Below are 17628 nucleotides of genomic sequence, written 5' to 3'. Positions count from 1 at the left end.
GATTCTGGATCCATCTTTTTCTTCATAATATAATTTTCTAATTATGTCTTTTTTATTGATTAATTTATTTTATTTATTGGCTGCATTGGGTCTTTGTTGCTGCACGTGGGTTTTCTGTAGTTGCAGAGAGTGGGGGCTACTCTCCATTGCAGTGCACAGGCTTCTTGTTGCAGTGGCTTTTTTTTGTTGTGGAGCATAGGCTCTAGGTGCGTGGGCTTCAGTAGTTGCGGAACATGGGCTCAGTAGTTGTGGCGCATGGGCTTTGTTGCTCCCCGGCATGTGGGATCTTCCCGGACCAGGGCTCGAACCCGTGTCCCCTGCATTGGCAGGCAGATTCTCAACTACTGCGCCACCAGGGAGGCCCTAATTATTTCTTATATATGCAAAGTAGATGGTCAATAAAATATCATGGGACATCTTTTTAATCTTAGTATTCAGTCCTGATATTTTTCTTCCAGCCCTTACTAAGTATATGGACATTCTTGAAAATTCTGAGTTGGAGTTTAGGATTAATGGTTCTAGGGCAATTACTATATAACTCTAACATTATCATTCTTAACCATTTTTGGGTCATGAATGCCTTTAAGAATCCGATGAAAGTGATGGATTGCATACTTTAGAAAGTTGCCCATATTCTGTACATTCACTGAAATGTCCGCACAGAGTTGTAGTGGAATCCGTGAATTCTTGTTGTCTTGTTATGAATTCCTTAGAGCTGAAAATGTTATGGACCTAGTTTTCAGTATTTTTAAACAGTATTTTGTAGACCCTAGCTTAGGAATGAAAGCTAGGTCTCCATGGGGAGTGAACCCCTTAAGGCACTGGGATTAGCACTTAGTTATCCTGAGGTTGTCATCTGCTTGCATTAGATTTCAAATGAAATCTAAATTTCAGAATCAGATCCAAATCTGAAAAGAGAAATTATAGCAAAGAACCTCTTTCTTATTTATCTTTAGGAAGATCACTCTTCTTGAGCTTTTGTGAGCTAGGGTACAAGGTAATTTATAAAATATATTTTTGCCTGAGGAGATGAAAGGATACTACAGATATAAGATAATTTAAAGTTTGGCGTTTCAGTCCACTAGAGGTTGTAGGTTCTAAACATATATTCTCTGAAGTATTTTTGATGCCTTTTCCCCCAACATTTTATAGGAAAGTTTTCAAACATACTGCAAAGTTGAAAGACTTTCACAGTAAACAACTGTATACCCATTACTTGTGTTATTAACATTTTACTGTATTTGCTGTGTCACATGTCTCTTTATCCCTCTATCTGTTACTTTTTGTGCTATTATTTCTCATGGCCTCTGTAAGTTAAGGTTATTATTATTTCTTGGTCAGACTCATTTCTTTTATTTAGATTATTATAAATTTCTCCACATTTCCATCTTATATAATTTGAAAATAACATTTTTATTTCCAGAGTGCCCTTATGCCTGCACAGTTATTCTTTAAGACAGAAGATGGAGGCAAATATCCAGTTATATTTAAGCATGGGGATGATTTACGCCAAGATCAACTTATTCTCCAAATCATTTCACTCATGGACAAGGTGAACATAACCTTATGTTGGTAGGGAGCATTTTTTTCATCTTAGAAATCGATGGTTTAGTGGATATGCTATCCATCGACACAAAATTATTTGTAAAATTCAGGTATAGTCCTAGAAAAAGGAACAATCTCCACTTGATCCTGAACAAATTTAGTTGTTTCTGTACACTGCCAGATGCCTTTTACGATTAGTATAAAATGAAACTGCATGTGTTCCTTTTTGTAAAAATTTTTTCCCCAGTTCTCTCAATGTTGAATTTAGTCATTTTCTTTCTTTTAGCCAATTAAATCTTCTTCTTTTTTAAATCCTGTTTCTGTCCCTGGATTTTAAAGGAACATATTTGTCCTCATTTCCTTTTTCTGAATTCTAAAATATTTAATGACCAGTTAGGCCTGCATAAATCCTTAGGAGGAACCCTTCTGTTCATTGAAAACAGAGTGATTTAGAAAAAGATAAAAATTTGATATACTATCATGTAAAGCACTTATTACATTTATTTTAATGATCAATGTTAAATTAACAAATTGATTTAATTAAACCTTAATTTAGGTTTACTTTCTAAATCTCTGTGTATCAAACTGCTATAATACTTGCGTACAAAACTATTTCATAACATTCTTTTCATTTGGTTAATATAAATTTTGATCTTAAGCTGCTACGAAAAGAAAATCTGGATTTGAAGTTGACGCCCTATAAAGTATTAGCCACTAGTACAAAACATGGTAAGTTTATTTTATAACGTGACTGTTTATTATTTATTTATTTATTTTATAACATGAGTATACTTTTCCTTTTTTAATTGAAAATTGTTAAGAATGTTAGAGATTGAACTCATTTGTAACACTGAAGACCAGCTGGGCCTTCCTGGCTGCCTGCCTACCTTCCCTCCCCCTCTCCTTCCCTCCCTTCATTTCTTCCCTTCCTTCCTTTCATACCTCTTGGAATCATTAAACAGCATATTTGGAAGAAAAATTAGCACCTTAATGTATATTTCTCTGCATTCAAAACTATCAGTTTACAAACCACGGTAGTCTTCTTCCATGGTGATCTGTGTCTGGAATCATTGATCGCTACTAAAACCCAGAGAGGCTTTGTCCTGGGCCCTGCTCAGCAGATGTGCCCAAGCCACTCAGCAGATGATGTTGGCTCATCCACTGATTTTTTTTTTTTCTTTTTTAATATATATCTAAGTAGTTTTGAGATTGAGTAACCTCTGGAAGTTTGGCAGAAGATTCCCTAGGAATGCTTGCCTAATGCCTATTGTAAATTTTATGATCTTGTTACTCTTAGAGCTTCTTATCCTTAGGTACCTTGGAGAAACAAGTACCCGTTTTATTTTAGGCTCTCTGACCTTCTGGCCACTCCCAAATCTTTTCGATGGTTTAATTCCTCTTCTCATTTTCCTTTTCTCACAATGATCTTGTTAAAAGTGCAAATATGCTCTTTTACTATCTTACATAAATTGATTTATTTAGTTTTCATTTGCTCTTGGGACAAAGACAAAAGCCTTAGCTTAGTTTACAAGCTCTTGCATGGTATGACATGCTTCTGCACCTGTCTCTGACACCTCTTTTTTGTCACTCTCCCCCTTGCTTCTTAGGCTTTAGCCACACCAGCCACCTTCCGTTTTCTCAAGTGTACCATGCTCTTTTCAGCCGTATATGATCGTCATCCTTAATATTCTTTCCACTTTACTTATTAATCTTTATTAGCCTTCAAAACATGGGTCAGATGTCAGATGACCTCTGATCCCTGTTGTAATATAGGTCTCCCTATACTACTCCCTTTCATAGTACCCTTTCATTCAGTTTTTATTCCAGTTAAACTTGCAAGCTTGTGAGATCTTTGAAAGCAGGATCAAGGCTCTATTTTTGATTTCTGGCAAAGTTCTTGCTACATGCTAGAAAAACTATAAATATCTGTTAAGTGCGTTAATGCAGACTGTTCAATATTTATGGTATAGGAATAAAGGAGACATTTCTTACTCTAAAAAAATATACAGTCTCCTAATTTGCATGCGAACAGTTGTAATGTAAGGCTTACCAAAACCAGATCATGGTTGTTTATGATGCTGAAGTAGTTTCCGTCATTCAACTTTATTTTTCACAGATTTGTAGTTTTATACTTCTTTTGTTGTCCCTAGACTTACCAGACTTACTTTTCTCCATGTTCTCTTGTATGCTATCCTCTTTCCCTTCTTTTTTGTAGTTTAAGGGATTTATACTTCCCTCTCATATCATTTCCAGGGAAAGGCAGAAGATGGAGTATTATACAGAGAAAGCCAATGAATATACTGTAATTTTAGGGTTAGGTGATTGATATTCCACAATTCTAGATTCCTTAAAGTGATTTTAAATTCAACATAATTTTAATTGACATATGTTATAAAACTCTAGAAATTTTTATGCCAGATTTAAGAAGACTAGCCTATTACTTTGTGTTCCTTGTGTATAACAATAGAAATTGGTCTAGAAAAACATACAAATTGTCAGTTTAACTTTTTAAAAAAGTTTCCTTGTAGTTCCTATGATGTAAATTCCAGTATATTACTAAATACAATGTTTATAGACCTCTTTTAAGCTGTTAGGTTTGTAGTGTATATATTTGCAAATGAAGACTATTCTTAGCAGAATCTTTATTTTTGTTGCTTAACCAACAGCTGTGCTTAATACAGTGTGTCTATTTCTGTATAGGCTTCATGCAGTTTATCCAGTCAGTTCCTGTTGCTGAAGTTCTTGATACAGAAGGAAGCATTCAAGTACAGTATCTATCTTAAAGATTTATAAATTTCATGAATAAATTTTTGTCATAAAAATTTTAATCTTTATAAAACGTATATGAAGTTAGAAATGAAAGTCTCTCTATCACCCTTTTTCCCTCAAGTTGTTTTCCTTTCCTGAGAAGAAGTAAACAATGCTAACAATTGGAAATGCTTCCATGGTAGATGTTCAGTTCCTTAAACTGGGCCTGGCACATAATGGGAGATCAGGAATTAATTGGCAAACAAATTTTAAATTTGTTAAAGTTTATGGTCACATTATATTCCAAAGTATGGAAATGTTGTAATTTATTTAGCCATCAGTGAATATTCTGATTATTTCCAATTTTTGCTGTTATTCAGAAGAGTGCTACAGTGATGTTCTTGCTCATACGTGTTTTGCACAATTATTTTTTTAAGACCCTTATTCCACCCTCCAAAGTTGTTGCTCCCCTTTAATGTGAGAAAAGGCAAGTTGTTTCTGGGACTAAGCCATGTATAGCTTTGGAATTTTTTTTACGTTTTAAATACATGAACTTTTTTTACATTTTAAATACATGTTTAATGCAAAATTCTTATTGCATCTTAATAGTTTATTTTTGTTATCTTTTAAATGTAATTTTTCTTTTTTCCTAAGAAAAATGTATATAACTCACACAGAAAAATTGGTATGCCTGAGATGAAAAATAATACAGCAAAGGGCTTGATATTTGCTGTAGTGTGTTTTTGTGTTTCTCAGTTTTGAGTGTCCCAGTAATTAATTCAGTATGGAGTTTAGATTTGCAGGAAAGCATTACTCTGATTTCTTGGCAAAACAGGTCGTCGATTCTGTTGTTTGGCTTGGGGTACAGTCATGTTCACTGGTTAAAAGCTCAGGCTCAAAACATCAAACTGCCTGAGTTTGAAGTTTGACTCTGCAGCTTTCTAGCTATATTTTGAGTAACCTGGCAAACAGGTTAGCCGTTAGCTGGTATCTGGCTTTCAGTGAGAACTTGGCTTTTAACTGATAAGGGTGGTTCACATACCTAGACTGTTTGTACAAATAATATGATTTATAGGCAGACAACCTACTTTCCTTCTAGAATTTTGATAGTTGCTGGACTAAATAGACTATAGAGGGTGCCTATATAACCAGCCCCCAGTAAGTATGCTCAGCATATGCCTTCACAAAAGAGAGCAAGGAGGATTGGGCATGGAACTTACAGGCTTTGCCTGTGTATTTTTCCTGTGTTGATCCTTTTGTGTATACTTTTGCTGTAATACACCTTGCTTGTGGTACAACAGTAAGTTGAGTCTGTGTCTCCATCTAACAAATCAAACCTGCCAGAGGTCTAGGGGACTCCCTAACATACCCTTCAAGTCTCCAGTTTTATATCTTTAAGATTTGGGTGATGGTGAAGAGTACGTAGCTCTAAAGTTGTTCTGAAGATGACATAAAATGTATACAGTGCTTTAACACAGGTTCTTACTGAAGTAATTGTGTAATGAAGTTATCAATTACTATGTTGCTCTGTGCAATTTTGATTTTGTAAAATAAAGACAATGACAGTTTGTGTCCTGATTCTTAGTTCCTTGTGTGATCTGTGTAAGTAATTTTGCTGAGTCATAGTTTATCTCATCTTCAACTTTAGTAGATAATTAAAAATTGTGTTCCAAAATAATTCTTTTTGCAAACAACTGTTTCTCATTCCTAGCCATCTTTGCCTAATCTTGGTATTGTCAAACTTCTAAATTTTGCTATTTATTATTATTTAGTTTGCATTTCCCTGATTACCCAAAAGATTGAATATTTAAAAATATGTGTATAGGCCATTTATTTCTTCTGTGAAGTGCTTGTTCATATCTTTTGCCCATTTTGCCCAACCCTCTTGGGTTGTCTTTTTCTTATTGATTTATGGGAGTTCTTTATGTATTTTAGATATGGATTCTTTGTCAAACTTACAAAGTGTTCAAAAATGCTTAAAACATAGGGTAAACTTACTTTTTTAATAGTAAGTTGTATTTTCAAATAATATACTTTGTTTTTCTTTAACATCTAGATGTAAGGGAATAGGTCCAGCTGGTAATCTGGGGGAAAAAATTAAATACACAATTTTTCCCAGTATTTCCAGACACTTTGGACACTCTAGTACAGGGGACTAGAACTCAGGCTGCACAGCAGAAGGTGAGCGGCAGGCGAGCGAGGGAAGCTTCATCCGCTGCTCCACTCGCGTTACTGCCCGAACCATCCCCCCACTCCAGTCCATGGAAAAATTATCTTCCACGAAACCCATCCCTGGTACCAAAACAGTTGGGGACCACTGCTCTAATATATTTATTGTGCCCCTATAATTCTTCGGTTCAGTCTGCATCTCTTGTATTTATCTTTCTATCAGTTTCCTCTGAATCTGAAAATTCTTAGCATTACATTCTAATTATTTTGAAAATTGGAATTTAATTTTTGAGCTTGTTAATAGTAACTGTGTTTCAGTGGCTATACTTAAAAGATAATTTTAAAAACTCATGGTCACTTTTAGCAGAACATATGATGCCCCAAAATGCCTTTTGTTTTCTTTCAGGAGAAAGGTGAAACAAACTGATAAATTAAGTATAGAGATATAGTAGGATATTTATTTAATGTTTTCCCCTGTGGTGTAGAAGTAGCAGGCTTTTATTTGTTTGTTTGTTTGTCTTAGCCTATAAGCATAGTAATAAGACTGATTCCTGAGGAAGATGCTTCCTAAAGTCCACATTTTATATTATTTTATATAAATTTTACACCAGACACCTGTTTGTCATTATTTACAATTTTGAAATGCCTAATTTGTTTAAGGATTGTATTGAATTTGTAAACTTGTAAATAATATCTTTTCAGAACTTTTTTAGAAAATATGCACCAAGTGAGAATGGGCCAAATGGGATCAGTGCTGAAGTTATGGATACTTATGTTAAAAGCTGTGGTAAGTTTTTCAACTCATTACTTTTCATCGATATGTGGGAATAAAGGAAAGCAAGCTATCCTGATATTACCATACTCATATACATTTAGAACATGTTAAGATTTTTTCTTAGTCCATTTGGGCTGTAGTAACAAAATACCAGAGACTGGGTGACTTATAAACAACAGTTGTGGAGGCTGGACGTCTGAGACTAGGTGCCAGCCTGGTCAGGTTTAGGGCCTTCTTTGGGTCAAAGACTTGTTATTGTATCTCCACCTGGTGGGGGGGGTGGTGGTAGGGAGCTCTGTAGGGTCTCTTTTATAAGCTGCTAATCCCATTCCTGAGGGCTAAGCACCTCCCAAAACTCCCACCTCCTAACACCACTACCTTGGGCATTAGGATTTCAGCATGTGAATTTTGAGGGGACACATTCAAACCATAGCAGTTTTAAATGCTCTATTTAAGCTAAAAGAAGATTAAAGGATACAAAATGTGATAAAAGATGTCATTAATGTTTTGACATATTAGGAATAAGGTGTAAATTCTGTTCAGTCTTTTATAGATGCATCTTTTCAATCACCTAACTATTTTGTAATTAAAAGTTATTTCTTTTTGGAAGCTGTAATTTTTCCGTTGATTTTCCCTGAGTTTGAGTAAGCGATTAAGTAGACTGTGGGAAAAGTCTGTCAGGAGTAATTATATTTTTGATAACTCTCCAGAGCTGAGATAACAGTGCTGTGTTAGGAGGGCCTCTCATGGTATTTTGGATTAGTACTGTGGTGCCTTCCTGGAAATAAGTAAGTAGTGGCATGCCATAGGGGTTAATTCAGAGGTTTCAACCACTTATGCCTCTTTTCATGATGATTACATTCTAGAGGATTATTTTTTATTTTCTTAAGAGTTTTTTTTTAATAACTGGATTGTTTAAGGGAGGGTTAATAAAGGAGTTGACACTGGAGTTGAGCCCTGAATAGTATATGATACATAAGAACATATGTTGTGTTATTCCTGTTTTATATAAATATTATGTTTATGTTTATGTCCATATTTATACTTATACTTAAGCAATCAAAGCTGGGGGAAGGAAGTAGAGGGTTTTCTAGACATATAACAACTATATTTAAACTTTCCTATCATTTTACGGCTTATAAATTGCTCTCTTATGTGTGACTTTTTTTTTTTCCCACAATGCTCCCATGAGGTAGTATTCTAGGTTATTTTATACTTCATAATTTATTCCCAAATTTATACTTGATACATTTTTGGCAGAGAAGTATAAAGAAAATGTAATATTCCTAGGAACTTTTAAAATACTGAAATAAAATTGTGTATATGTATTCAAATTCCTTATGGTTTTAATTCTTATTTTAACCTAAGGAACATATGTTATATGTAACTGTTTACCCATAAAAATGATCACATACAGTGTATTTCGATTTAAAGACTAAAAAAAAATTTATTGAAGCATCTGAGAAAACGTTTCCCTTTTCTTTTCTTACTCTGTATTTCTCTTTCCTTCTTTCCCTCCCTGCTTTATACTTCCTTTCTTCTTTCCTTTTTCCCCTTTTCTCTTCCATCCATTTTTTTCTCCATTAAGTCTGTGTTTTCTAAGACCTGAAAAAATTAAAATATCTTCTAAAGGCTTGATAGATCACCCACATGGCTGGCAGCTTATACTGATTTTCAGCAAGGCTTGTCAACCAAGTCACCTGTGCAAGGCTTCCCTGTGGCTTGTGTTTCTCAGAGCTGGGTTTCTAGAGGAAGTATTTTAAGAGACAGGAAGTAGAAACGATTTCTGAAGGCTTGGATTGGAAAACTGGTAGCTTCTGTCACTTCTGTCACATTCTAGTGGTCAGAGGAGTCACAGAACCTGCCTGGATTCAGGAGGAAAGGATATATTCTTTCTCGAATGAAAAGCATGTTACAGAATCCTTAATCTGCCACACCTACTTTTCAGTACTTTATTACCTGAGATGTTTTGCATGCCCTCAAGCAATTACCTTGTGTTGTTTTACTTGACTTTCAGATAGTTACTCTAAACTTTTGTACATCATAAATCTATTTAATAAAGAAATGTTAACTTTTTCTTCTTGAAATATATATGCACACAACCTGTAAGTATTGACTAAAATTCGAAAACCCTGCTCACTTAATAAGAGTACTGGAACAATATTTTATAATATGTGCTAAATGTCATAGTGTTGTGCCTTTTATTTAATGTTACAGTTTTTTCCCAAGAGTGAAAATATGACTTTCTTATTGTTAAAACAAAATAGCCGTTTAAATTGTACCTGGGTCGTTAACTTCAAATTAGATCTTCTTCGTAATCAAAGCATTACACATTTATTCATATCCCAATACCTGGTTTGATGGCAGACCTTCTCTTCATCTGACTTTGAATACCCTTCTGTTTTCTATATATATTGCTATGTTACAAAATAATTTTTTGTGTTTCAGTGAGTTTGGTTGCATTCTAGGTAATGTTGGAGGTTGAAAGTCATTTGAATTTTTCATTAGAGGATTCAATGCTTAATAAATTGCAACATTGTATAAAATCTGATTGTTGGGCATTATCATATAGATGCATGTATTGTAATTTTCATTTTAAAAAGTAATGTTTTGGGTTTTTTGGCAGAGTGTAAGAAGAATATGATTAGTTATGGTGACATTTTTTCCAGACTGTGCAGGTATCAAGTCTTTATCTTGCAAGTAAATATGGAAACACTGATTATTCTCACACTCATATCTTTACTAAGTAAAGGGAAATAGTATTGTTTAGTTGTCTGCATTTCTCTGTATTTTACTTTAAATCAAAGTTGTTTTATAAAACCAATTTCAAGATGTTTATGTATCTCACATGGAGTCAAAATACTGATGAAGAGCATCCTTTTGACGAGATTGTCTTGGACAGGTATAGTATTTCCATTATAGAGAATAACTACAGTTTTCCTAAAACTCTTCTGAGCTACTCTGCCATCTCAGATCATTCTGAATATTGTTTATGTCCTCACAATTTCTGAGGATCATCCCACTCTTCCCTTAGGTATCTTTTGCAGGCCGTAATCTTTTATCTCTTAAGTGTTAACATTTGAATTATTGAAACAGCCCAGATTCTCACCTCCTCCATTTACATATATGAAAGAGAGGAAGAGCATATGCTGTCTCACTTGACTTAAAAAAACTTTATTGAAATGATCATTCAACATATTTATGACCTTAACCCACTGAGGCAGGCTCTTTCTCATACAATTTTCCATTTCCATTGGAAAACAATCCAGTAATAGTGAAATATTACTGAAAAAGCATATTTGATGATGAAGAGTAGTTTATAAAAACAGCTTGCTTTATCAGTAGGGACAGGCATAATTCATGCATGTCTAGTTACATGAAAATTTTAGATCAAAAATACTGTTGCTGTACATGTGGATCATTACTTTCAGAGAGACAGCTAAACAACTTGAAACAAAGTAAACTGTGTTAAAATTAAACTAATTGTAATTTATAATTAATAAGAAAGTAGCTAGTACCATATAACAACTTAGATGCACTGATAACACGATGTTCTTTTTGGAAATTGTAGGGGTTTCAACTGTCTTCATATGCATATTATCAGGAGGAGCTTTGTATCCTTGACAAGTGGCAACCAGATTTCTAAGTGAATCCCTTATTAGAGTCAGTGTGCAAAGTTCTAATGTGTTCTCAGTTCTCTTTACCAATGCCAAAGTTAGTATCCTTCAGTAAGTCACTTACTAATTTTTCCGTGGAGAGCAGTTTTAGAGCAGTGCTCCTACGAATATAATCCAGCAGCGTTGGCTTCACCTGGGCACTTGTTTGTATTACAGGCTCTCAGGCCTTTCCCATGCTGTTTGGATCAGAGTTTGCAAACCGGATTCCCAGGGGATTCTTAGGCGCATTAGAACACTAGAGAGGGCTTTTCAGACTTTGATATGTATAACAATCACTCTGACCACTGCCCATGGATATTTTGATGCAATAGGAATGAAGTAAGGCTTAAGAGTTTGCATTTTTAACAAGTTTCTAGGTGGTAGTGAAACTGCCAGTTTGTGTATCACATTTTGAGTAGCAATGCCCTAGATCAAATGTCAGTCAGTTTTTCCCTAAAGCCTTTCAGATAGTAAATATATTTATGCTTTTCAAGCCAGGTGGTCTCTGTTGCAACCATTCAGCTAGGCCATTGTAGTGCTCAAGAAATACTGAAATAAATGGGCATGGCTCTGTTCCAATAAACTTTCTCTATAAAATATAAAAACAGAGGGGGCCTGGTTTGAGCCATCAAGCTGTATTTGCTCACCCTTTATGTAAAAGACCCTCAAGTCCCCCAGTGGCCCAACTAACAGTTTCATTCAGCGGCAGTTAACATAATCTAACTATAGTGGTTTACACACATAAAAGTTATTTTCTTTTTTGTAAGAAGCCCAGATGTAAACCATTGCTGTTGGTGTTTTAGCTCTTTAGGGATGCTAGGGTCAGCCACCATCCCTGATTCTCCTGGTAAGCTCCCTCTTTAAAAATGCTCACCACAGAACTACATTTGCCTGCATCTCACTGGACATGCCTGACTTCAAGTGAGGCTGGGAAACGTAGCCTTTTATGTAGGCTAAGTCTTGCCCCTGAAGTCTTAGTTTGGTTTTGTTTTAAGGAAGAAGTATACATAGGACATTGTGTTGTTGGCAAACTAGTAGTCCCTGTCACACTACAGACTCTATTTTGAGAATAACTGATTTGTTTGGTCAACTATGACTGATTTGTTACAGTTAAGTGAAAATTATTAGTAGACTAGAAATATGATTAGAAGCATTTTTTGTGATAGTATGATATCTTTCATTCATTCTCTACATATGGATATATTATGAAATATGTATAGTGTATAATTTTATCTAAAATTAGGATATGGTTATTCTAAACAAATATACTTGAACTTAAATATCTCGTTGAGTGTTGCATCCATCAAAATAGCCACTTTGGAAAGGAGGAATTACACAGAGTACAGTGCAAAAGTGGCATGAGTAATGACATTAGAGTCTAACTTAGGTTGAAACCCCATCCCAGTGACCTTGGACAATCCTGTTAACTTCTGGAGCCTGAGTTTTTTTCTCTTGAAGGATGGTTATAATACTTCACTGACATCATTAAAAGGGTTAGACATGGGACTTCCTAGGTGGCACAGTGGTTAGGAATCCTCCTGCCAATGCAGGGGACATGGGTTCAATCCCTGCTTTAGGAAGCTCCCACATGCCGTGGAGCAACTAAGCCCGTGTGCCACAATTATGGAGCCTGCACTCTAGAGCCCATGAGCCAAAACTACTGAGCCCATGTGCCGCAACTGCTGAAGCCCACATACCTAGAGCCCGTGCTCCACAAGAGAAGCCACGGCAATGAGGAGCCCGTGCACCATAACAAAGAGTAGCCCCCACTTGCTGCAACTAGAGAAAGCTCGTGTGCAGCAACGAAGACCCAACACAACCAATAAATTAATTAATTAATTAATTAATTAAAAAAAAAAGGGAGTTAGACATGTTGAATGTAATGTGCCTAGCTAAGAGTCTAACCTTCAATAAATCTGTGTTTATAATTGAAGATTAATCTGATGATGAATGTCATTGCTTAAGTCACTTTTGGTCTTCCAGAATGGCCTTCAGAACCTGAATCAAATGAAGTTTAGTACTAATTGAATTTAGATAGGATTAATTTAGTCATTAACAGGTGGTCCAGTCTTTTTTCTACATAGTGGCTGAAATAAACGTGTTTGTAAATACTGGCATAGTCATATGTGTGTTTGCAAGTTGTATTTGTTGGTAGGTTACTAATGAGAGAAACAGAACAGAAAAAAAAAAATCTGCTTCAAACAGGTGTTATTTGCTTAAATTTTTTGAGGTTTTTCAACATGTGCCAGGTTTCCAGACTTCAGAGGAGAAAGGAAAAGAGAATAAAGGTAGAGACAGTGACTTTGCCCCTGGTCCTGCTTACATAATTTTTCTTAATTTAGAGGCTGATGCTGTGAACTGTATACTTGCCTTTACCACTCAAGTGAATTCATTTGTTTTTCTTTCTGCTGGCACTTCAAGATTGTTTCTTTAACGATTTTTTTTTAATTCTACTTTTGTTATAGTGTAGATAAGATGGTTGTGGGATGGTTGACTTCATTATGTGTTTCTGCAGACACTTTTTTTTCATTGTCATTCTTAACATATATCTAATTTGAAATGAGAAATGATAGACATGTTATAATTAAGGTTTCTGAAACCTCATTTAACTTTTGATTAAAGTGACTTTTATAATTTGACAGAATTCTACAGGATATTTTTTTCTGTTGCAAATAATTTGAGTTTCAAATGATAGCCTCTTCATAGAGTCAAAGATGACACATTTAATTTGAGAATTTAGATAAGAAATCAAAAAGAATAGTAATCAATTTGAAATTAAAAACACAAACTGCTTTTGTATTCAGTTTTATGTATAACCTGGTTTGCATGTGTTTTTCACAATTCTTTTGTTTTTTATTTTCAAACTGTTATTGCAGCTGGATATTGTGTGATTACATATATTCTTGGAGTTGGAGACAGGCACCTGGATAACCTTTTGCTGACAAAAACAGGTAACAAATAATGGCTAGTAGCAGATATACATTTTATATGCCAGTGATTTTTGCCCTGGTATCTACTTCATAAGCAGATAAGTTGCATAAGAGAAGATAAATTATAGTCTTAAAAGTCCCTTTATATGGTACCTTTGAAGGACATCTAAGGGAAACTCCTATCCTTTATAAGAATTGCTTTAGTAGAAATCCTACAGATGGTCATCTAGCCCTTACTTCTTGAAATGCCTCCTTTAGTGGAAAGCCCATAATGTATGCAGGCAGCCCAGTCTCTAACTGTACAGCTCTGGTTAGAATGTTTAAATGTTCTTTCTGTTATCAAACAACACTAAACTCACATTAACCTCTGTCTTTAATTCTTTACCTTTTCCTTGGAGTTATGTGGAATAATCATTCTCATCTTCCTTCTTCCTAAACTCCTTGCCTTTAAATACCATCTCTGTGCAACTTCCAAACTTACTCTATTTCATTAGATGCTTACTTGAAATCCTAAATATATGGCTAGTTGTAAAAGTTTTCTTCCTCCTCCACCTACCTGATAACCTGCTCCTCACTTGGTTTTCCCATCTTAATAAATAGCAACATCATCTACTCAGACTTGGGAGTCATTTTTAATTCCACTGTTAGCTTCATCTTATGTATTGAACCTATTATCAAATTGTATCTACTGCTCACCAAAATAAATCATGAAATTACCCTCTCTCTTCATTTCCATTGCTTTGATCCCATTTGAAACCACCACCATCGTTTGCCCAAACTGATTAAAATCTGAACTTTTTACTGAGGCCATTGCTGCTTGTCCACACTGACCTGTTTGAATGTCTGAATGTAAAATCACTCCTTTCTTGGGCAAGTGCCCTTGTTGTTTCTTCTTCCTGGAAGCTCTTCTGTCGGATCTTTGCAAGACTTTGGTTTGTCTAATGAATGGCATCTTTTTAGAGTAGCCTTTTCTAACTCTCTAGTCTGAAATAATATTTATATACCAGGCACCCCACCCCTCTCCATTACTCTCTACTTATTATTCTGTTTTGTTTTCTTTTTTTGTGGGTGACTTTATTTTTTTTTATTTATTTTTTTATTTTTTAGGAGGGTGTTTTGTATTCTTTATAGCACTTATCACTAGCCAAAGTTATCTTTTTTAAATATAATTCAACAAATATTTATTGAGCACCTACTATATTTTATGTATTGTTCTAGGTGCTGGGGATACCAAAGTAAACAGAACAGACAGAAATCCTAGCCCTCACAGAGCTTGTTGACTTCCTATCATCATCCTCTCCCATTCAAGATCTAGGTTCCGTGAGAGCAGGGACCTTGTCCATGCACTTGGCCACCGTGCCTCCAGAGCCTTGAACAGTACCTAGCTACAGTGTTTGATGAATCATTAAATTAATGAATAACGATTTGTGCTCTTCTGTATAGCCTTTTCTCCCATATGCCAAATAATCCAACTTTCTTCAGCCCTTCATAGAAAGTAGATTTTAAAGTACCCATAAAATAGTCTCTCAGGTAAGGACATTATCTGTTTTGTTAGCATTCCTCCGTAATACATCGGAGTTTAACATAATACATTGAGTGTAGCCTAATTATTAATATAGTGACTGGGTAAATTCATGTTGTTTGGAATTTCATATACTCAGTTTTAAGTTATTAGTGTGAAAAATTATCTGGTAAAGTTTGTACCATGGGAACCATGTCTATATCAAGGCCGGGCAGTCCCTTTATAATCAAAGCCTGAAGAAATGTGATCAGGTTGCATTGGAGTTCTTGCCCAATTTGCTAATTTAGCAAAGGATATTTCTAAAATGTTATGCTGTGTTTGGAAAAAATTTTAATTTGGAAAAAGTTTTCCTGTGTTGTTTTCTTAGCTCTCTTTTTCAATTGAATCTTTTGACCACAAGTATCAAACTACCAAAATAATTCCATTTGTTTTTATATTGTAATTGTTTTATAACCATAGTAGAATTCTTTAATGTGTAGAGTATCATTATATATATATATATATTGTTATATTCACAGATCATGCTTGTCTCTTCTTTTGGAAATTGATAAATAATAGACCTTTTTCTTTTGGACTTTGAGAACTGCTCTGTCTTGTGTATGTTTGTGTTATTGATGGGGATACTTTAAAGAGTAAGACTTGTAAAGAAAGGCCTGTCTAATATACTTCTTTGGCCCAGGTCATAGACAGTTGCTTTATGGAAACTGTAAAATTTGAGAAACAGGTTTTAAGCGTCTTTTCACCAGTTTTCCACTAGAGGGTGCTCTAAATTTTGCTTTTGAAGAACAAAAGCTTACCTTAAAGTGTACTAGTTAAGAGGCACATTTTCTTTTAAAACAGCATTTCTTTGAGTTATTTCTTCTTAACTGCTCTTTAGTTATTTCATCCACTTACATCATACAACAAACATTTTAAATCTTCCTCACTAGGATAAATGTTTTAAATTTTTGGATTTAGTTTGAATGAAATTGGATCATATGAGGAAAGACCGATTATGTCAAGACAAATGGAAGTATAGTACATTCGTCAACTTCTAGAAATTTATAATGATTTTTAAATGTTTGTGTCTCTACTCATGTTTTACTAACAGTCCATATTTCAAAGCATTTTTAAGTTATATTAATTACGTGTTATAATTAGACTTTGTATAGTTTAGACAACTATTATGTATTTAAAATGAATTTTGAATGTGTTTCATTGCAGGAAATAAATTTCAATGCTTGTACTTAAAAATGCCTTGACTATCATGAAGCATCTTCCATTGTATATTTTGGATCCATTGTGCCTTCAACACAGACCATCACATATTAAAAACTTAGAACATTAGATTCTCTTATATAGCTCTCCAGTCTCTCAGTGTTGATGGAGCCTTTTTTAATGATAAATAGCATTTCTCCCATTCTTCAAAATAAAATACCTTTTGTCTTCTATTCTCATTTGCCAGCTTGGGCAGCTTTTTTTGTGTGTGTTTGTTTATTTGTTTTTCTTGGGCAGGTTTAGATGGTTTGAAATTGTAATCAGAGTCCTACTGACTCGTCAATGCCCAGTTCCCTCATATGAGAGGTAGAACAGAGGGGAAGGAGACAGTCAAATTTCATTTTACTGTGGTCTTTTGGGGATTCGTCGTGAAGACACTTTATTCTGCCTGTAAATATAGATGAGACAGAAAAGGGTCAGACTAAGAACTTTAGGAATGTGTGGAAGAAAATGTTTCACCTCTTATAGAGAATTTCAATATCTATTCAATGGTAATGTGCAAAAAATGCAAAATATAAGTCTCAATTTCAGATTTCCCCCTAATTTTTTTGCCCGTGCTTTAATTGGTTGTGGATACTTTTAACTTGGTTGAAGTTTCCTCAACTTGTGCAGCAGAGGGCGTTGTGTATCTACCACAAATGCAAAAGTCTGGAAATTCCTTTGTCAGTGTTATAGTTTTCTGCAGGCGTATTTGGGGTGAATTATATTTCACTTATTAATGCATTAATATATTATTTTGACAGGAAACTACAAAATTCATGCTGTGATACAGGATTGGAAAAAAAACGTGAATTTTTTTCAGAGCTGCTGTCCTTTGAGGAAGCTTTAAGAAGTTTATTCAGGGTAATCAGTTGTGGCAGGACTGAAATGAAATATGACTTGAGTTTATCTCAACTCTTTGGAGAAAGTTTTGCTTTTGTTTTTGAGAATTCGAGGGGGAAAACAGGACCAGTATAACAGAAAAATGTTTTGTTTGTTTATGGTATACAGACTTTATGATATAGTTAGCATATAAAATGAATATGT

The 17628-nt window shown here is 34.7% G+C and overlaps 1 protein-coding gene across 3 annotated transcripts in view; it reads left to right on the top strand.

Annotated features, from left to right (window-relative positions):
* The window catches only part of PIK3C3 (phosphatidylinositol 3-kinase catalytic subunit type 3), a 137101-nt gene that overhangs the window by 88335 nt on the left and 31138 nt on the right, over positions 1-17628 (top strand). For 2 of the 3 annotated variants that reach the window (XM_057698880.1, XM_057698878.1), the window contains 5 exons: positions 1424-1552; positions 2205-2274; positions 4246-4310; positions 7165-7249; positions 13770-13844. In XM_057698880.1, coding sequence (XP_057554863.1) covers positions 1424-1552; positions 2205-2274; positions 4246-4310; positions 7165-7249; positions 13770-13844 — 424 coding nt within the window. Of the gene's footprint in view, positions 1-1423; positions 1553-2204; positions 2275-4245; positions 4311-7164; positions 7250-13769; positions 13845-15041; positions 16820-17628 lie in introns of those variants that run through there. The other variant, XM_057698881.1, reaches the window with a different exon arrangement.

Source organism: Hippopotamus amphibius, chromosome 11, assembly GCF_030028045.1.
Source record: "Hippopotamus amphibius kiboko isolate mHipAmp2 chromosome 11, mHipAmp2.hap2, whole genome shotgun sequence".
NCBI classification, from domain to species: Eukaryota; Metazoa; Chordata; class Mammalia; order Artiodactyla; family Hippopotamidae; genus Hippopotamus; species Hippopotamus amphibius.
Note: the sequence above shows the minus strand (reverse complement) of the source record. Positions and strands in the feature narration are given on the sequence as shown.